The 21,840-nt window shown below is 38.3% G+C and overlaps 3 protein-coding genes across 3 annotated transcripts; 1 reads left to right on the forward strand and 2 right to left on the reverse strand.

Annotated features, from left to right (window-relative positions):
• Positions 1-349: 349 nt before the first annotated feature.
• scai (suppressor of cancer cell invasion) lies at positions 350-11,026 on the reverse strand. The gene is made up of 17 exons (XM_077623469.1): positions 10,888-11,026; positions 9,626-9,750; positions 9,160-9,255; positions 8,579-8,665; positions 8,239-8,337; positions 7,983-8,079; positions 7,323-7,421; positions 7,002-7,154; positions 6,170-6,271; positions 5,582-5,683; positions 4,639-4,717; positions 4,440-4,539; positions 3,851-3,932; positions 3,707-3,779; positions 3,417-3,590; positions 3,117-3,217; positions 350-2,657 (listed from the first exon to the last, which is right to left on the reverse strand). Exons 2-17 carry the CDS (start codon positions 9,742-9,744, stop codon positions 2,511-2,513), a joined length of 1,710 nt encoding a protein of 569 aa, XP_077479595.1. The 5' UTR covers positions 9,745-9,750; positions 10,888-11,026; the 3' UTR covers positions 350-2,510.
• A 287-nt stretch (positions 11,027-11,313) lies between these two features.
• Positions 11,314-15,488, reverse strand: smarcb1b (SWI/SNF related BAF chromatin remodeling complex subunit B1b). Its single transcript, XM_077623447.1, has 9 exons — positions 15,238-15,488; positions 14,638-14,749; positions 14,321-14,429; positions 14,085-14,222; positions 13,632-13,759; positions 13,375-13,541; positions 12,977-13,167; positions 12,682-12,813; positions 11,314-12,181 (listed from the first exon to the last, which is right to left on the reverse strand). Exons 1-9 carry the CDS (start codon positions 15,325-15,327, stop codon positions 12,142-12,144), a joined length of 1,107 nt encoding a protein of 368 aa, XP_077479573.1. The 5' UTR covers positions 15,328-15,488; the 3' UTR covers positions 11,314-12,141.
• Positions 15,489-16,116: 628 nt separating this feature from the next.
• Positions 16,117-21,840, forward strand: fbxw2 (F-box and WD repeat domain containing 2). The gene is made up of 8 exons (XM_077622432.1): positions 16,117-16,496; positions 16,996-17,281; positions 17,361-17,583; positions 18,252-18,446; positions 19,385-19,518; positions 20,073-20,159; positions 20,398-20,567; positions 21,307-21,840. Exons 2-8 carry the CDS (start codon positions 17,015-17,017, stop codon positions 21,593-21,595), a joined length of 1,365 nt encoding a protein of 454 aa, XP_077478558.1. The 5' UTR covers positions 16,117-16,496; positions 16,996-17,014; the 3' UTR covers positions 21,596-21,840.

The following is a 21,840-nucleotide window of genomic DNA, read 5'->3' on the forward strand; positions in this document are numbered from 1 at the left end:
ATTTCAGTTATTTTTAACTCTTTACTGAAGTGGGGGTTTAATTATTTTCAACATAACTATCGAGAACTAAGTTAGCATATTTTCTGGAGAACAACTTCAAGGGACACCAGAAGCTATTGTTAATTTATAATAAGAATAATAATATAGATTTGGATGTATATAGTACCATTGAGAGCCTTTCAAGGGACCGCTTATCCTCACAAGGGTCGCGGGGGGTGCTGGAGCCAATCCCAGCCCACTACAGGCAGGGAGGACTACCTGTATAGACACAAAGTTAAATTATTAGTGGTCATTTTTCACAATAGCCACTCAGTAATTAGAAATGAACAGGTCCATTTTGGAATGGCACATTAACATATTTTATTGTCTTACTTTGGCAACACAGAAACAAGATTACACAATAAATCCTATTTAGTGAGAGGGAAACCACCAGTCTTTGGCACTTAATCATAAAAACAAACATGCTACTTGTAGACATTAACATCTGTGCAATGTTCTCTTTGAACTGAAATTTTCACAATACTTTTGACAATAATTAGAAATCACATTAACTCACTTTTTTTAGACCATCTAGATGGAAAAGGCAAAGAAAATGGCTACAGGACATAAAAACAGGCATAAGAAACATTTAAATGATTTGTGTGATAGAGTTTGTGTCTCATTTGTGCTTCGTTGCCATAAAAAAAGGACAATATGAAGTGCAGTAAATGATCCTACTTATTATGCAAGTTTTTTTGTGCAATAGCATTTGTAATAAAGGTTGCATAATAAAATACTACATCCTATCCGAATCTGGTAAGAGCAAGCTTGTTGTGGGATACGAGTGAATCTTTAAAGTTATTTTCCTTTCTCCAGGCATTTTTTTCTTTTTTTTATGATCTAAAAATGTGTCTCTCTCAACAATGTCATCTATTGAGACCATCACTAAAATCCTTTAAAACATCACAATCACACACAAAGATGAAGTTGCACTACGTGAAATTGAACAAACGCTTAAAATTGGTTAATCATCTCAGAAATTCATATCACAAAAAACATGATCGTCTTCTCTTAACATATAAAAGGCATGAACAAACTTGCATTACTTTTAAAATTCTTTCCGACAACAATATACATTTTAATTCTGCCTTGGTGATATAAAAAATAAAAATAAAAATAAAACATACCATTTCAAAATTGCATTCTTTTTTCTAAATGAGGACAATATTTTGCGTTTGAAATAGCAACAAATAAATATTCCATGGAAACAACAACATCATTAAAAGAAGTCCAGCTCGTAGCATGTTGTAATATTTAAAAATATTCTTTGAGCTTCTGAAATCTTGGCATAAACGTTCAAAACACCATACAAATAAATCAAAATGTTTGTGATCCAAAGTATGATTCTTTTTAGCAGAAGCTAATATTCAAATGAGCCTTTGAAAAGCCAAAAAAGAACATTTAGACACTTTTGACATGACATTTTTATACATTCTATGTACACAGATACAGCCGGAACAGCATAGATATGAAAAATAGTTTCTCCTAATTTACTGCATGATAAACATTTTACTCAGTTGCCATATTTACTTTTTGCTTTCAACTTGTGAAATAATTCTTTTTTTGTTTAATAATGCTGGTTTCATGTCTTTGACGTTGCGTCATTTCAGTTATTAAAATGTTTTCCGTTCAAATTTCGCCTCAAACGTTTTCAACACGCACAAAAAAAAAACAAAAAAACGTGTTAGAGTGCCACATCTTGAAAAAGTGTATAAATAAATAAGAAAGGAAAATAATTTTAGCAACATTTTCGATTTTATAAGCCGTGAGATTCATAAGCGAGACGAATGAAGACTGCAATTGTCGATTAATCTTCCATTTTTGTGTGCAAAGATCTCAAACGATTGATATTTTGTATTTATTCCTTTAAAAAAATGCCAACTTCAGCTCATTTTTCAATCAATCGAGTGCGAGTCAAACAAAAAAAGGAAAAAAAAGAACAAAATACGCCAAGAAAACAAAGCTCATGTGGCACTCAAAGTAAATATTATTATTATTATCATTTTTATGACCTATTTTTTTTCCTTCCCTTTTCAAACAGTGCAGCTGAGGTTAATTGCATTCACCGATTAAAAATACAGTGCTTATTTATGTTTTAAATCAGAACAAAGCTGTTTTTGTCTGGCCTATTACGAAGGGTGAGTGCTGGTTGGCTGCTTTCTCCCGAGTTTCCCACCCGACGCTTTAATTGGTCCTCGTGATTGGCCGGCGCCAAAATTCATCTGGGATTTGCTCCAGTTCCCCACAACAAAATAGAGAACAAGCGCTATAGAAAAGTGACGCACTACATTGGTTTGAAAAGCTAAAAGTCGGATTAAAATGAGTCCTTTGCACTCAATTTACTGCATATAAATCCTTTCAAAAATGAATTCAATGCGACAAAAGGCTTCGGCCTCAAAGTATGCGGCGTGTGTCGACTTTTCCCACGCGAGATATTTGGTCGTGTGCAAAAAGAAGGGAAAAGGAGAACCTCAGTAGGCTTCCACGGAATCGTCCCAAAACATGTTCTGCACGTCCAGAAGGGTGGCCATCTTTAAAATATGCCTCTGCAGAACGCCGTTTTCCACCGTGTCTTGCTTGGGGAGCTCGGGGTACGACTCGGGGAAGCTCTGCGCCTCCTGAAAGTCCAACAAAAACAAAAAACTGAACAGGCAGGAAGACAAAATGACTGAACTGAAAAGCACGTGAACTAACTTCTAATTACGACTGCCTCTAGGTAAGAAATGTTGAGGTTATGAAACCCTTTGGCGTGCCCCAACATACAAAAAAATGATACACGTTATGAAAATACCCCTGAAAATGCATTTCTTGTATCCATTATTTTCTTTTGAAATTGTCCTGGTACCATTTTTGTGGCGAGCTTTACTTCAGGTTGGTTATTAAAGGGTTTAGTTGGTATTTTTTTGAGGACCATTGACCAAATGACAAAATTTACATATAAAGTACTGCTCTACTTACAAAAACAGTTCTTGAAGCAATTCATTTTGTAAGTAGACGTACAACTGTAATCGTAGTTAAAAACCACCCTGAAAATGAATAGATAATTTCTGGGGATAAGATCAAGACTGGAGACGTACCCGAAACACTTTATGCAGCCTCAACGCGGCCGAACAAAAGACGAAGCGGATGAGCAGAAGTCGAAGGAATTCGTCACCGAAGAATTGCAAAAAGGCTTGATCTGTCGGGGTGATGAAAAAGAACAAAAAAAATCAAAGAAATTCAGTCATTTCGGCTCTTTTTTGAACTAACGGCTCTTTTTTGAACTAACGGCTCTTTTTTGAACAAACGGCTCTTTTTTTTAAAGAACGGCTCTTTTTGTTTCTTTTTCTTTTTCGAACGAACGGGCATTTTGGACAAAGTTGAACGGATGAAAGCACCTATGGTCGGCGATTGCGCGATCATTTGCCCGATGTCGCGGTGGACTTTGTGAAGAAATTCTTGCGCGCTGTGCCAAAGTTCTCGCCTGACGCTGCTCAAGCCGCACACGGAGAGGAAAGCCAAGAGCGGGCTGTACAGGAACAGGGTGAAGAGACTCCCGCGTTGAGACGGATCTAAAGTGGGATTCAGACCGTCAATGACAGCGCGTGACCCGGAACAACGTCGAAAAACGGTATTTGGAAGGTGACCAAAAAAAGAGTCCTAAAGGCACAAAACATCGTCAACACACCTTGGACGGTCTTGGGATATACTTTAGGTGAGAGTAGGCATACCAAAGGTTGGCCAAACATATTGGTGAAATTCTAGAAGGGGTCAAAAAATAAATACAAATCATTTAAAATATTTTGGGAGGTCAAATGATTGACGAACATACCTTATAAGAAGTGCTGTTTGTGGAATCCACAATGATAAAAAGTGGCTTGCGGGTAAAAGGGAGTAAGTCACCAGGATGAAGACTGTCAACAGGAGGGATATTCATTCAATTAACGTCATTAAATATTCATTATAAATCCTACCGCAAACACGTGTGCTATCTTTGGTGTGGAAACGCCATTTACTGTATTTATTCGGTCGCCAGCCAATCGCAGGGCACAAGGAGACAAAACAACCATTCATGCTCAATCTAATACCTAGGGGCAATTGGAGTGCTAAATTAGCCTACCATGCATGTCTTGGGAATGTGGGAGGAAACCGGAGTACCCGGAGAAAACCCACGCAGGCCCGGGGAGAACATGCAAACTCCACACTCCTCGCTTTTTGGGTTTCAAGCCCTCCAGCAGACGCAGAGTTGAACCCACGGGGGTTGTGCTACGAGAAGCACCTGGCTGCAATCCGCTGATTGCACTTGTAACATTCCAGACCGGTGGAAAGTTGACTTCTTAATGGGTTGGAACCAAAGCGCTCCTCCCTCTACCCCCAGACACCCTCGTTTTGAATTGACATCTCGCGGTTGTTTTACTCACCAGTGCATTTCCTTTTGAGACTGATTTCGCTTCTGAGTGGCCTCTCCGTTGACGACGTCTCGGTTGGAATTTGTCAGGACGCCGCCGAAATCAAACGGTCCTAGAGGGGAAAGAATAAAAATAAAATAAATGTAGGATATTTTTTTTCTTCGGTTATGATGACCTAATGACGTCATAATAATAAGAATAATCCACTCACCTTCATAGTCTGAATGGATAGATGGAAAAACGCCAGTTGCTGACAGGTAGACCAGCAAAACGCTGTTTGCTGGCAATTCCTGAAATAAAACCAGCATTGATGTCATACAACTAAATAAATTAATATACATAGATAAAAAGCGACAGTCATATTTGACTGTTCAAGGTGAAAAAAAATTAAAGCTTTGACGTTATCCAGTCTTTTTGCTGCAGTTTAAAAATAAGATGACGCTAAACCCCGTTTAAATCTCTATATCAATTTTGACTACTACATATTGATGACATTTTGACTAATTTATCATTATTAATTATTGATTATTTGTTTGTTTATCGTTGTTGTTGTTACTTGTGCACTTCCCTACTTATTTATGTTGTTGATTACATATCATGTCGATGACTTATTTATTCATTGGTGATTTATTTATTAATTATTGTTATTATTTATGGATTATTTATTCGTCTGTTTGTTTGTTGTTGTTATTTGTGCACTCGGTGAAGCTTTTTACCTCAATATAATGCCATTTAAAGCATTGAATTCAATTCAATCGAAAGGATTTCAAAATGTGGTCAATTACGAAAGACACGAGTGGCGTTAACGAGCAACGTGAGAAATGAAACAAAACATTAATAAACAAAACTACAAATATTATAAGGGTTTTGAAAATGAATGGAAGTAAATATCCCCTCATTTTCTGAACCACTTATCCTCACAAGGGTCAAGCTTAAGTTGGAATTCTTTTTTTTCCTTAATTCTAAGCGATCCAACAGTGACACTTTAACACACCTGGTTGCCACGGAAACAAGAATGCACCTGACGACAATCCACTGATTGCACTTGTAGGACGGCAAAAGATTTTCTCTTCCGAGTTGGAACGAAAACGCGCACCCACTACGGCCCATTGTGGAATCATTTGCTAAAAAAGAGGAAGACTAGCCACACTTACTTTGAAGGAGGCAGACAGGAAGGTAAAAAGCTGGCTAAAGGTGGGCTTGTAAAGCAGATACTTGTGAGGGTTTTCCCTTTTGGCCGGCTTTTCAGAGGGTTCCTGGGGAAACACACACCATTGCAAAGTGGCTGGGCTTTGGAAATCAATTGGAATGGACAATATTTCTGCATGACTTGCGCATAAAATGTTATTCAATCTTCATCGACTCAACACAATGGCATTTCAAAACAAAAGCAGAATTGTGGATATTCTCCAAAATACGTACCGGCAACAATGTTCACTTTTATTTACACTGCAATTACTCCCAATTATGAGCAAATAAAATTTGTCACAGATTATTTTTATTAGGCGATTTTTCTTCTTTCATTCAAAAATAAGGAATTAAAAAAAAAAATTAAAAGTCTGTTCCATCGTGTTTTTGTTGAATGAAATGTACATCCAAAGTTATCATTTTTATCGGGTGGATTTATTGAAATGCTTTTTGTTCACCAATAATAGCTTGATTAATTAATTCAGTGGACTCGTGAAATAGCAAAATTAAAAACAATCAAGCCAAAATTCTTTTTTTGTGGCTTTCTTACTTACCAGAATTCCTTGTTTTGACGTCTGCGTGGCAAGATTTGCCGGCTCCCTCTCCAAAGTTTGAAGCATGCGGAACATGTCGATGGTCAATTCGCTGAACTTCACCTAAAAGGCAAAGAAAAGACAACATTCAAAAAATGAAAAACTTTATTTAAACGACAAGGAACAGGAAGCCAGTTGGCTCTGTTTGAAAGAAAACAACAAAAAAGAGCAGGAAAAATATCACATCGAATGAAAACGCGAAAAGACACTTTGGAAAAGCTCTTAAAATGAGTATCATATACACTTTTTCATTTCAATCTAGCAGAGACGAGAAAACGTTGAAGAAATAGTGTCAGTCATTATGAAAAAAAAACCACATGATTAAACCATTTCTGGAGCAACTTCCTCCCTCAAGGCTAGCATCACCAAAAGGAATAAATGGCCGGCGTGTCAGCCAAATTGAGTTCAAAAATGGATTCCCGAGCCCCTCAGCTATCATTTATCCACTTCTATACTTCATTAGTGAATTTGCGGGTTTTACTTTGTCGTAATTTTCAGTAGAAATGATCCACCTTTCAAAAAACAACTTCCCGTGGTGAGGGAAATGACATTTCCCCTTCTTTATGAGGACATTGAACGCCACAGGGGCGTCCGTCTATAAGCGCTCAGCGATTGGCTGGGCCTCAGATAGGCTCCGGCACCCTCTTGATGAGAATAATCGGTTCAGAAAATGTTCTTTACAATCTTTACAAGGGCAATTTATTTTTTTTTCACTTTAGAAATGATGGCGCTCACCCGTAACTGGGTTCGAGACCCCACAAAGATGGGGGGGATGCACAAAAAAACGGGTCACCTGACTGTTGGAATTGCCGACGATGAGGGCATCCGCGAGGACCAACTGCCCGACCACCATGCCTTGCTCCAAGGGAGGCACGCCCCCTTCTTGAAGACGATAGCTGACGACGGTGACAGAATTGTTGTCGTCCAAAAGTACCACGGGGTCCGCCTGTTTGAAACCAACCCCAAAAAAATCACTCGTCACAAAAGTAGCCATGCATAATCCGCACTATAAGTCGCACTTTTGGTTCCGCCAAGAACCCCCGAGATAAGACGGGATATTTTTACGGCGTCTGCGAACGTTCCGCTGTCCAATTTCATTTGGGTTGAAGGTTACCTCCACGAAAGACGCCACTTCCTGAAGTACCAGGTTCCATTCCAATTGGTCCTCGGTATTGAATCGTTGAGTGTAATCTTCAATCTCTTCGGATAATTCCTGCATGTTTCAGTAAAAAAAATGGGGGGTCAAAAAGCACATTAAAAAGGGAAATAAAGTACACAAATAAGACAGTAATCACTCGAATATCGCGATTAATTCAGACCAGACATGGGCGCAATAATAGAAAAATCCCGAAGTTGGGTCTATTATAACCACCTTTAAAATAATAATAATAATAATAAAAAAATTAAAAAATAACAATAACCAAAATAATAATTTAAAAACAAGAATAATAATAAAATAAATAATAATAATATAAATAATAAATAAATAATAATAAAAATAATAAATAAATAATAATAAAATAATAATGAAATAATACAATAATAATAAAATAAAAATAATAATAAAATAATAATACAAATTAATAGCGGAAAAAAATCGCCAGGTAGTGAAGACCCAATAATGGAGGGATTACTGTCATTTGGTAACGTCCCTCTTTTCGTCCATTGACAAAAAAATTAGGGGAGGGAAATATGGACTAATAAGTCATTAATAGGTGGAACAATTACAATTGACTTATTCTATGAAGTACAGAGCACTTATTTTCTTTCATACCTTGACCAAAATCTTGACCAAGTCCATCTTGTTGAGCAGTAAACACACAACTATATATCGAGCGTAATATCGGAGCTTCTTCACAACCAATTCAGGCCTAGAAGACATGACAAAAAGTAAATATGACTTTAAAAAACGCTATTATCATAATATAGTTGATGTCATGCTAAGTTGTAAAGCTAAATTCTGTTATTAGTACACTGTTTTGGCTTTATGAACAACTCTAAGCCACACAGAGACTACGGTCGACACAAACCTGTCCTCTCGGTTGACTTGGTAGTAGTAGGACCTCTGACGGATGGCCGAGTAGAAAGAAAATGCCTCGTTCAGGTAACTTGTTTCCGACGTACGGAGACTGCCAAAGTATACAAGTTTTAGCACAGATTATGGGACAATTTCAAAATAAAATAATGAATTAAAAAATGCATTTTTTTTCTATGTTGGGCCATTTCAACGGGTTTCAGAACCTGAAAATTTCGTACTTAGAGGCATTTGTAAGTAAAGGTACGTTAAATTATCCCAACTTATTTCAGAACAAAAAAGGCAAATCCTCATATGACCAAACCAGGGAAAATAAAATTTAAAAAAAGACTCACTAATAGTGGTAATAAAGCTGTCCAATCTTGGATGCAACTTCCCCAATCTGCCATCTCTTCAAGCCGTAGCGGGTGTCCAGAACCTGCCTGTCCAAAAATACAGCATCATTATTGATAGGAAACTAAATTCAGAATCAGTGTTCAATGTACCGTATTTATTCGAGTATAACGTGCAAAAATTTGTACCAAAAAAAAAAAGAAGCAAAATTTGTGTGAAAAATGTATAATGGGAGACGTACAAGCTGTCTTTGTCCGCCAGGTGGGGCGCGAGAGCCCGGTCTATTGACACTTGGGAAAAAAAGAACTCAAGAATGGAATCAATTGTTTGGTGAGTCTGATGATGATGAATCAGACTTTGAAAAATTAGAAATATTATGATAATGAATTAGACTAAGGATTTCAAATTGTAAATGTTTTGTTGGTGAGAAAAGGTGGAGAAATAAAATATACCAATTTTTAGTCACAAATGACAGGTGCACATTATACTCGAATAACTACGGTACACAAAAGTGCAGGATCGCTCAGCCGTGTATCCTCAAAATTACGGATATAAATATACATAAATAGATCGATATGAAAACCTGTGCTGCTGCTGAAATTTCCACAGCTTGGTGTAGACATCAAAAGTACGGCCAAAGTAGGACTGCCACTGCTTGTGTCCATACTGGGGAAGGTCTCTACAAAAAAATACATACATACATATATATATATATATATATATATATATATTATTTTATTTATTTATTTTTTTTCAAAGATGTGCATTCATATTATTCAGTCCAATGAACCAATAAGATTATCACGACAATTAATCCATCAATTGGACCGATCTGGTCATCTGGAACATGTTTTGCAACTCATCCGGGCATTTTTTTAAATCTGTATGGACATCTTTAGCATCAATTTTGGGGTCTGTGGAGGATTTTAAAAAGCTAAAGTGGATTTTGACAAAGGATATGACATTCAAAGAGTGCTTAGGAATGGACAAGATGGATTTGGACTCTTTGTACGTACTATCAAAAAGACACGGAGGACGTCACGTCTCACCTTAAGCCGTTGAAAAGTTGTTTGGATTTGTCCAGGAGATAGCAAAAATCTGTGACCGTCTTCCTTTCACCAAAAGGAATGTCATCTTCCGTCTCGGCGCCAGTCATGACGGCAATCATTTAATCCTGAAGCAAAACAGAGATGCACACAGAAAAGACTGCTTATAGGAAGAGCGGCATGGTTGAGCAATATGGCCGAAAATTGCATAAATATGAATTCATTCAAGGTAATTGGATAACTTTATTAATCCCGTATTCGGGAAATTGCGTTGTCACAGTAGCAAGGGGGTGAGGATGCAGAAATTGGAAAGGCATTTTAGACATAAATAGATAGGTAATAAGTAAGTTAATAAATAAATATATAATAATAATAATGATGTAGTTATGATAAACAATAAAATGGTAAATAGAGAGGACTTTGGAATTTAGTGTAAAATTACTGTTGACGTATTTAACCTCAAATGTAAATAAACGTATTCCTCTCTGTACTTTGCATAGACATTTTTTTTTATCACAATCTGTTTTTTTAAATTAAATATAGTAATTACATTTGAAAATGGTTGGCTACTTCCCCCACAGTTGGACTGTAATTCAATCTTTTTTTTAAAAATAACTGACTTTAATGGAGGAAAAATACATTTTTTTTGAGTGTTTTGAGTATATAATCACTGAATGAATCTATCTCCCAATTTCCTACTCGTATCTCAAGGTCCCGCCGTATTGCTAAATATGTCCTTGACTAGAAACCGGAAACACGTCCACCGGTTCTCATCAATGAAAAATGTCTTACGTCGAAGCTCGGTAGTGAACGGGCGTTTGCAGAGGAACGAATTGCAGCTTCCCTCAACGGGACAAAGCCGCCACCACCACCACACGAAGCTCGCAACCTCGCTATCACGAGTCCAAAATATCCCACCGTGAAAATGAACATTAAACTCAGCGTGAGTCATGCAAACCATGTAAAGCAAATATACGTCCCTGCAGATCGATTACGAGCAAATCTCCACGTTAACATCGATCTGCCAGAAATGGCTACGCCTACTACCACACATGAGTGAGTACCCCCCAAAAATATTTCGTTCGTGGACTTTATACACCGCTGTGGCATTCAAAAAAATGAAGGTCCAAACACAATGGGCATCGCTTACTAGTAACGACGTGAGTTCATTATTGTTACCTTGTCAGTTGAAGGGCTATTTAACAGTGATTCACAACAAGTGATTTTTTAAAACAAGATAATAGAGAGCTAGCGATTTAGCACACCTTGCGTTGCATGATGCTTGATAATGGCACCGAATCCGAAGCTGGATATAGACACTGGACTGGACACTATTCCATCTTCGGAGAGGCCACTGAAAGCATCTTTTCCTCGACGTTTACTCAAAAACCGGTTCTGAGTCCGGCTACATCCGGGTCAGTCTTTCAAAGTAAAATCTTTTTAGATGGAAACACACTTGTTATCATGCGTTGCGGTTATGCTTCTTCACTAACAACCTGGTTAAAAAGTCCGCGTCCAATAAAGTACTATATAAACTAGAACGATGACCGAAACCCTTAGAAAGAAAATAGCTACAAAAATTGCGGTTTTCAGTTAAAAGAGCGCTGAATAGTGGAAAGAACCATAGTCCTCTTGTCATGACGTAGTCAAAACACAGTGAGAAGCAACACATTTTTATGAAAGAAACTACATTTGAGCAAGTTCTTTTATTGCGTTTCCATTCAAAAACAAAAAAATGGACGACTACAAGCAAAATAAATGTCTAACAATCATGGAGATGCTCGTGAAAAATGTCAGAATCATCAAAATATCATCCTTTCAGCAACTATGTAATAACAAAAAAATAAAAACATAGACTACATTGTGAATTAGGTATTAAAGCATGCTACGGAACAACATCTATGGACCTAAAGACTAAATATAGACATCTTAAAGCAACCTGTATCATTTCCGCCTTTTAAAAACAGCCACATAAGGCCACAGGGAACAATGATGGTACCTATTTGGACTTTTCAGCCAATCACATTCCAATGTGTTTTATACTAAAAATTTAGTCTACATTAGGAGGAAAAAAAGGTATTTTGTAATTTCTTAAATGGTCATTAAATGCGCTCTGGTCCGCCTTCTAACAAAAAAAGTGCTTCGATGCATAGCACAAAGTATGTTTTTGTTTTGTTGTCTGTTTATAGAGCAAAACAGTGGATATTATGCATTTCATAAGAGTACAATACACATGGATGTGTGAGTATAATGAGTAATCTTGGATCTTTTAAGCATGATGACCATATTTGGGCAAAGTTGTACACCAAAAAAAAACATCGAAGCTACTAACAGGAGTGACATTTTTGTTGATGGAGAATGGTTGCATTCAAGGTCAAAAAGTGGGATTGGAATTGAATATGTGGTCAAATGGGAGTCCTTTGTTGTGAAAACATTGCGACTAAAGTTTTGCTGTGTGTATTTCCTGGTGAACTTCTTCATCTCTTGTAGGACAGATGCCAGACGGATATCCATCCTTTCTACCAGGAGGGAGCAGTGTTGGCCAGTCGTCTCATACGTCTGTGAAAACACAAACCGTCAACTCAAATACTCGACATTTCAGCACGTCAGGGGTGTCATGTTCGGTTTGCTTGGGGGGCCGGACCAGTTTGTGCATTTTTTTGGGCCAAAAAGTTGACCCATTAGCCGTCATTCCTGTTGCTTTTGGCCATTTTACAGTTCCTGATGAACTTAATGGCGGGGGGCCAATCAACCAATGAAAGCGCAGTTGAGCACACAACTCAAACGTCTGGTTTGATTTTTGGATCTGGATCCAAGATGGCGGCCCGCACGGGTGCAGTGGCTCTTTGCTCTCCAGTTTGGTGTTTTGTTTTCTCAGTCTTATTGTTATTTACGAACATCTGCGAGGCTTTTTAAAAAAAATAACACTAATTTCGTTATACGCAGCTGTGTATAATGACAATAAAGGCTTTTGATTTGATTTGGTTTTGTGGCGAATAAAAATGAAAGCGTTTAATTGAGTATATTAGAGTACGAATGAGCCGCAGCATGTTCCTCACCTGGTGTTCCTGTCTTGATCTCGGATCTTTTTCTCCATTTCAGCATCGGTTAGGGTCTCCAACAGAGGGCACCACTGGTCCGCATCCCCCGTGTTACGAATGGCTATCTCCACAGTGGGGAGCGGGTTCTCGCTGCAATCCACCACAACAACAACAAATACATCCAACATGACTTTAAAAACAAACAACTGCCGTTGTGGGCGCTCTTACAGAAACACAACAAAAGCACTTTTCTTCTGACATCCAGACCATCAAAAAGAGTGGAGTAGCTCGCCACAACTAGCGGTTAGGTTACCTAAAGGCGTAGGTTCTCTGATGCCAGCTCAGTTGTCCTCGAATGCTGTAGGCAATGGTGGTGACAAATTCCCCCCCGAGACCCAGTTCGGAGCACAACTTCAAGGCGAAGGACTCGGGAGAGTTCTCGTGTTCTGACATGTCCCATTCGAACTGGTCCACCAGGGAGATGTTTCCCACGTGGATGTTTAGCTGCATTCAAAAGAGAAATAAAAAAATAAAAAAATAGGTATTTCACTGTCACAGTAGCAAGAGGGTGAGAATACAGACACAGAAAAAGACATTTTAGACATCAATAAATAGGTAATAAATAAATAAATGGGTAAATAAATAAGCGTGTTGCTGAAATATATTAAAAGGTTTGAATCCAATTTTTTTTTTTTTAAATTTAGGACCCACCTTGATAATGACTCTTTGGTCCGCCTGCTCTTCCAAAATGCTGTCGGTGGGGTACGACTCGATTTGTTGACGGATGGCCGAGGTGATGGCGGGGACAAAGGTCAGCGGGTTCAAGTCCAAGTCGTCGCACAGGATTTCCGCAAACATCTCGGGGGTCATCAGTTTTTCTGTCCCGGAGAGGGGGGGAAATGAATGGCATCCAAGTTGACCAAGACGTTAAAGGAGATTTAAATCAAGAAAAAAAGGACATGGCTGACCATTCATGTTCCAGGTGAAGGCGTCTCGGAGTTTTTGCCCGTCGATCTCCATGTCCAAGCGAACGGGGACCAGCACCTCCACTTGCGCGGCATTCTCGTGAATCACGGCGGGGTCGTGATCGTCGAAGCTGGGGGACGAAAAGCCATTGGTTGAAGATTTGACGTGTAGCGAGATAGAGTTAAAAAATGGAAAATTTGACGTGTTTAATGCAGGATCAACATAACTGCTTTTTAGCAGGTTTTGGGGTGGAAGAAAACCAGTTTTTTGGGGCCAAGCAGCGACAATGATCACATTTTAACATTTCTATGCCTAGCTTTGAAGCTAACTTTGACTTGAAAATGACTCAAATGCACACTAGCTTCAAGTCCTTGTTAAGAAAATGAGCAAAATAAAAAGACGCTTGACAATAAGAAGACACGCGGAGAACTTTTCCAGTGGTTACGACCTCCTACCACAGTGGGAAGGTCCTCTTTTTGTCTCGACCCATGCGATTGCGGTTGATGGTGGTGGAACAAGGCACGGCGTCCAAATGGTGGGAGCTGTTGGGCAGCGTGGGGACCCATTGACTGCTTCGTTTGGCCTTCTGCTCCCTTGGAAAGACAAAAAATTGACGTCATAGAGGTTGAACGGCAAAACGGCTACACCAGAAATGGTAAATGTCAATATTTTTGCTGTAAGTAAGAAATACCTGAGATACGCCGGTGGCTCCGTGCTGATAGACACCGCTTTGTATTTGTCGTCGTTACCTTCAAAGATCTCCTCGCACTCAGATGCCTTCAGCAGAGTGACGCTGGTGGCTACAATTGGACGGAGAGGGGAATATCTTCCGGATTATTCTTTCAAATTAATGTGTTAGAGCATTTTTAATAGCAATTTGAAATGTCAAAGAGCCCGAGATGCATTGAAAAAAATATCTCCACATTGGTTATTTTTGCTATGTGATATGGAGTGGTCGCCATTTTGTAGACGAGATAATACTAAGGATTTTAAGGATGAGAAGCTCACCATGTGATGATGCTACAATTTTCTTCCTCTCCTCCACCGAAGCGAGCCTCCTCCACAAAGATGGGTATCGTTTGTATAAGGAGCCTCGAAACATACGCAGATAATTTCCAACCTTAAAAAAACACAAAAAGTCAGTTCGCACGAAAACTCGATGATTCTTTTCGATCCAAGAACTCCATTCTGAACCTGCAGTCAGCTGACTGACCTTAACAAAAGGGAATGTTATATATTTATTTATTTTATTTTGAAAGTCTGCAAGGAATAACAGTTCACATGGATTCATTCCATAAGATCCAGACTTCATGCAGGCATACTGTGCATTTTTTCTTCGTTTTCCATTCCAAATGCACAACTCTGCAAGTGTGTAAGCCGACCCTTGCCCATAGATAAGTAGGCTCCAGCACCCCCGCGACCACCGTGAGGATAAGCGGTACAGAAGATAATAGAATGGAATTCGTTTAACTCGGCTTTGCAGAACAATGCTAAAATACCCCCAAACATGAATTAACTTTAACGTACACTTGTTTTAATCTGTCGTTTTTGTCTATAATTATGGAAATTACAAAGGGTACATGAACGTAACATCGGTAGATACATTACCTCGGAACCAACCATGTAAAAGTCCCCATCTTGTTCTAACTGAAATTTAACTGGCTTCTGACCAAACGTTTTGCTTAGAGCCAACTGCATTGCTAAGCCGTGTTTGATTCGGTATCGGTGTTAATTTTAATCCGTTTATTCTTCTTCTGATCGACTCCAGGCAGAAATACGATCAGTGTATTGTTGCGCCAATGGTATTCATCTTCTTCGTCTTTTTCTTCTTTGTGACCTATTTTTCTTCTTCGTGTCCTTTTCTTCTTCGTCGTTTTGGTCTTTGTTCTTCTTCTGCTGCTTATTCGTGCCTACGCCGAATTTAAACAAGTACGGTCAAAGATGTCAATGCACGGCGAGAAAACAACGAAAATGCTTGTCGGAACAACCGTACATACATGATATGTAATAAACATTGATGTTACAGTAATAAACACATTATATAATTCCAAAATACAAAAAAATATATATGCAAAACATATTTTGGGGGGGACCAAACACGTTGCCAAACAGAATGAATATGTTTTTCAGGGAATAAGGTTATGAACATAAAAAAGTTGGAAATACATAAATTGGAATGTCCTTTTTTAAAAATTATTATTATTTCAAACTAATAATGGTAAACCCTGCCTGACTAATTAAAACATCCTTGTGCTATTGAGCACAAGTTTGATACAATATAAACATCAAAATTCTAAATATACTATAAAATAAGTTTTAAATATCTGTAACATTTATAGAATACAGGTTATAAAGGTTATTTTCACGTTCATTTGTCTTTTTTTTCCCAAATGACTGACCAGAAATATTCTACTTCTTCACGATATAATTTAATATAACGTGTAAATGTGTGATTATTTTTAAATGATTATTTTATTTTCTGTGGACGCAGCGGCCCGCGTGTCGAATCTGCCGGTGTGTAGAAGAAAATTGCAATTCCAATGGAAACATCTGCAACAGTAGCCAGTTGACACACTTTATCGTCCTTAAACAGAAGAATTCTGGATTCGCAGAGACTATTTCTCTCCGATAGCACTTGGAAAATCTACGCGACGCCACACCGGACTACTAAATGCATTATGTAACGTTTTCTGACAGAAGAATTTGCTTCCCTTTATCATGGTGGATAAGCTAACGCTAGCAACGAAGCTAGCTTAGTTGAGCAAGCATTTCAACTTGACTGCTGGCAGGTTACATTCCTGCAGAAGATTTTTTATACAGTAAAATAACTATGGCAGAAATGTGGCGATAAAGATTTCCACTGTCCAGTTAGTACTTTTTCCATTAACATTTTCATTGTTAAACGATAACGCTATTCTGTTCTGTTTTGTAGAACCGTACTTGTTGGTCATGTTAAGTGATTTTCAATGCATTTACTAAGTCGCTACAATCATGTTATAAACCTGTTATTTAAGTCTTTTTTAGGGGGGTGCTATTTATAATTAATGGTGAAATGTTTGACGCTTTAAATGAGGAATTCGCTGTTAAAGAAATTCCCTGACAGGTATTGTGAAAATGTATTAAATATGTTGTTTAGGTCTATTACAGGAAATTAGCTCAAATTGTAACGGGGTACTAATACTATTTTAATTCCAAATTAGTAGTATTGTCATGTACTGCTACAGGCTTGTGGAATTTAAGACATGAAGTCTGCAGATATTTTTTAACATTTGCATTGGGTGGTGTATTTTTAACATAAAAAAGAGTGAAATTGAACGACCCTCTAATGCCATTCTGTTTATTTATTTTTCTTTCTCTGTATTGCAGGTTGCGCTAATGACAACTCATGGAGAAGGCAGATTTTCAGAAGTGGCTGGAGTCCGTCTCGACCACTTTCCTCACCCTGAATGACCAGCAGCGCAACCAGTCTTTGGACCACATCATATCCCTGAGTGGTGCTGCCCAACTTCGTCATTTGTCCAATGGCTTGGAGGCCCTGCTCAAACGTGACTTTCTGCGACTCCTTCCTCTGGAGCTGGCTTTCTATTTGCTACGCTGGTTAGATCCGCAGACCTTACTCACTTGCTGCCTTGTCTGCAAGCAATGGAACAAAGTAAGCATCCCCACCAAAGTCGACATTTTGAATCATTTCAGGTGGTTCAAATAGTCCAACATTTTTTTTCTGTCTACAGGTGATCAATTCTTGCACAGAAGTGTGGCAGAATGTTTGTCGGGAACTGGGCTGGAAAATTGACGAGTCCATCCCGGATGCGTCCCATTGGAAGGGGGTCTACATTAAGGCGAAACTGCGCATGGTGCAACTGAAGGATCAGAAGGCCTTTGAGACATCCTCACTTATCGGTCACAGTGCTCGTGTTTATGCGCTGTATTATAAGGATGGTCTTCTCTGCACAGGTACGCTATGCTAAGGCGTTTGCAACATGCTAAAAGATACGTCAGTTACTCTGCAATGGCTACAATGTTTAGCATCCATGGAAGAAATTGTAACATATTTACGAATCTTCAAATAATTAGAATAGGTTAGATTGGGGGTGGCCAATTCCTTTTTTTATAAGGGGCCAAATGAGAAACTGAAAATATTGTGGAGGGCCAGAGAAAAAATACATAAAAAAAGTCCCGTGCATTGACCGCGTTGCTGCCATGTTAAGTTTCCGTATTGCGTCATTATGCACGTGAAGATAACAATGACTTCAAAATAAAAGCAATGCCAGGTTAGTCCATGCGTGAGGTGAAATTAGAAATTACAGTAATCCCTCGAATATCGCGGCTTCACTACATCGCGTTTTTTTTCTGGGGGAAATTGTTTTTTGTTAATTAAATTCTAGCAGTAAGCATTTTTTTCCTTCCTTGTTAGTTCGTCAGTCTTATTTTGTAAAGAACAGCTAAACGATTTCACTTTGCCTCACTTCATCTCTATCGTATAAATGTTTTTATTACTACATATTTATGTGTGCACTTTAGGGTCATTGTACTTGTATAATGACAATATAGGCATTCCCTGCAATTGAATTGATCCTTTTGGCTCCACTAACTGTATGTTTTCTTTTTTTCTTCTTCACCAGGATCTGATGATCTTTCGGCGAAATTATGGGATGTTCGTACCGGGCAGTGCATTTATGGAATTCAGACCCACACCTGTGCCACCGTCAAGTTTGACGAGCAGAAGCTCGTGACTGGTTCCTTTGACAATACCATTGCATGCTGGGAGTGGAGCACGGGGAACAAAATTCAGCAGTTTCGTGGACACACTGGAGCAGGTTGGTTGAACATTTTGACATCGTGGTCTCCATTTTGGGGACCAGGAAGGCCTCCGAGGGCCACATGACTAGTCATCTAGTTTACTAGATATGTGTCAGCTATGCTTTAAAAAAAAAATGTGGGTCTACATGTCGTGTCGTTTGAGTCTGCTGGGATAATTCTCTTCTCCTGATGTCTTTTGAAAAAAGCCAAAAGGTTAATTTTACCAAAATAGGCTGAAAATGTGCACTCACAAATGGGACAGATCTGAAATTGGTGCATTGACGCCATCTGCTGCATGTAGTGCGACATTAAACTTACTTGGGGGGGAGATTTTCTTTCTTTCTTAGATGTATAAATAAATATAATTTCTTTCTTTAATATATAAATAAATATAATTTATTTCTTAGATATATAAATAAATGAAAATTATTTCTTAGATATATAAATACATATAATTTATTTCTTAGGTATATTAATAAATATAATGTATTTCTTATATATATATATTTCTTAGATAAATAAATATATTTATATACTTTTTATATAAATAAATATATTTTTTGAAATATTTTATATTGTTTTTAAAAATAATATATTTTTAATTAAATGTTTATACATTTATCTTATAACAAATATATCATTAGATTAGATTAAACTCTATTCATCCCATACTCGGGGAAATTAACTTTGTTGCAGTAACAAGAAGGTGAAAACACTACAAATAATTAATTAATAAATATATAAATAAATAATATTTATTTATTAGACAACTTCCTGGATGGTCCTTTTTCAGGGCAATTTTCTCGGGCTATTTTTTTTTTGAATAGGCTTTATTTCCAGCATCATTTTCGATCGACATAACCGTCTTTTATTTGAGCAACAAAACATGATTCCAGGTTGGATTTTGCTTCAAAATTGCAAACAAATTTGAAAAATTTGGTCCGTGTCTGCTCAGTTTTCAGTGTGGACTACAACGACGAAACGGACGTGCTTGTGAGCGGTTCTGCTGACTTCTCCGTCAAGGTTTGGGCTTTGGCGGCTGGCGCCTGTCTCAACACTTTGATTGGACACACCGAATGGGTCACCAAGGTCTGTCCCCCTATCTGTACAGTGCAATCTTGAGTCAGGAACTTACGGTTGTGATGCAAATTGAACCGAACCCCACAAATTCTGTCCATTTAAGTGGTTAAAGATTCAAATAAAAGCAAAAAAAGGTGAAGCCAAATGGCAAAAAAGTCAATATTTTGAGCCAGCTGATTGGTTTTCTGTTCAATTTGTGAAATATCGTTTCCAATCACTCTATCGGAGAAAAATGAGACTTGTAGAAATAAAAAATAAAAAGTATGCAAATTCAAGAATGAATTTGAATATTGGCTCCAACAAATGTCCAAATCTGAGTCGAGTTTCTGCAATTTTGAACACAATATAAAGCTACAGAATTGTATGTAGTGTTTAAAAAAATAATGATAATAATAAGGGGTGTTTTTTCCAAAATGTCTTGATTGTTCTAGCTAAAAACAAGGAGCAGAATTATCCTCTTCATTCATAGGAAGTCCAGTTTTATGTGCTCCAAGCTGGATTTGAGCCAGTGACCTTCCACTTGTGAAGTCAACTGACTTTTTTTAATGCTTATATTTATACAGGTGATACTACAAAAAAGCGAAGTGGAATCTGTGGTGCACAGCCCCGGTGATTTCATCCTCCTAAGTGCTGATAAGTATGAAATTAAGGTAATTGGGATGTCTTCGGCGTATCGCGTCACGCGGATGTTGAAGAGGATTTAGATCCAGTTTGCCTTTGGAAAATGGATCTACAAAGTCTTCAGTATCGTATCCGTGCTTTTGAAACAAGAAAGAGTGCGCGTTGTTTACCATGTGTGACTTTGGACGGTCAAATTGAGGACACATTGAGGATAGCATGGGAGACATTTGCCGTCACGCGGTTCCAAAATTCCACTCCCTCTTTTAGGTCTGGCCTATTGGAAAGGAAATCAACTGCAAGTGCTTAAAGACGTTGTCGGTGTCGGAGAACCGCAGCATCAGCCTTCAGCCTCGTTTGCAGTTTGACGGACGACACATCGTTTGCAGCTCTGACATCGGCGTGTATCAGTGGGACTTTGCTAGTTTTGAGATTCTCAGGTAAAATCTTTTGGCCGCCATTTTGCATTTGAAAAACGCCAAAAGCATTCAATTCAATTCAATTCAAATGAAATAGAAGAAAATATAATGACCTTTCTCATTTTGCTCACAATTTCTCTCACTCTGCCTTAAATATAAAAATCGGGTGGGAGTTTATGACTAGTCGATGATTACTGTATTTTCTCGCATATTGACCACCTCTTCGTATAAACCGCACCCTTAAAATTGCCTTAAAATCGTTGAAATTGAATATTTCTCTCGTATAAGACGCCCCCTGATTGACAATTTTCACCTCCATATTCATGGTTTTAATAGGGAGTACAAATGTGTTACTTTGAAGGGAAGATCTTAAGAAAAATCATCGCACCTGGTATTTCTACACATTTCTATACATACATACACATATGTGTACATACACACATATATATATATATATATATATATATATATATATATATAAATATATATATATATATATATATATATATATATATATACATACATACACATATATATAAGCACATATATACATACATACACAGATAGATGTACATGCATGCATACGGTAGGTCTTAACACTCAGCCATTTGTTTTGTTAAAGTGTTGATTCGCGAACATAGATGTGTACTACTTCTTATTGACAAAGAATAATTTAAGAGCAAAAACAAGTGAATATTTCTTGCCAACCCCGTCGATATTCTGTCATCAGCCTTGTTTTTTGTTTATTGTTTTTTGTCAGGGTGATAAAAGCGCAAGATCCAGCCAACTTGTCCTTACTGAGCTACGGAGAAGTGTTTGCCCTTCTTTTTGACAACCATTTCCTCTACGTGATGGATCTAAGGACAGAGTCCATATCGGGCCGCTGGCCCTTGCCGCCGTACAGGAAGTCCAAACGCGGATCCAGTTTCCTGGCCGGCGTGACCTCTTGGCTCAACGGCTTGGACGGCGACAATGATTCCGGACTGGTGTTTGCCACCAGCATGCCCGACCACAGCATCCACTTGGTGCTATGGAAGGAAAACGGCTAACGGCCGCGCTATTGTTAACGTGACGCGAATCCCACGTACGCAAGGTATGACGGACGGAGTTCGGCTCGATCGAGGATTTTCTTTTTCCACGCGTCCCGCCAAGACGGGTTACGGGGACGGAATTTTTTGTCACGCCCGCCGACGCACTCCTCCGAGCCACGCCACGCCACGACGCCACTCGGCTTGGCGGCAACGCCGAAAGACTCGAGTCTCTCTGAGTTTCAAATAAATCACTGCACACTCTA

This window comes from Stigmatopora argus, chromosome 16, assembly GCF_051989625.1.
Source record: "Stigmatopora argus isolate UIUO_Sarg chromosome 16, RoL_Sarg_1.0, whole genome shotgun sequence".
In the NCBI taxonomy this organism is placed as follows: domain Eukaryota; kingdom Metazoa; phylum Chordata; class Actinopteri; order Syngnathiformes; family Syngnathidae; genus Stigmatopora; species Stigmatopora argus.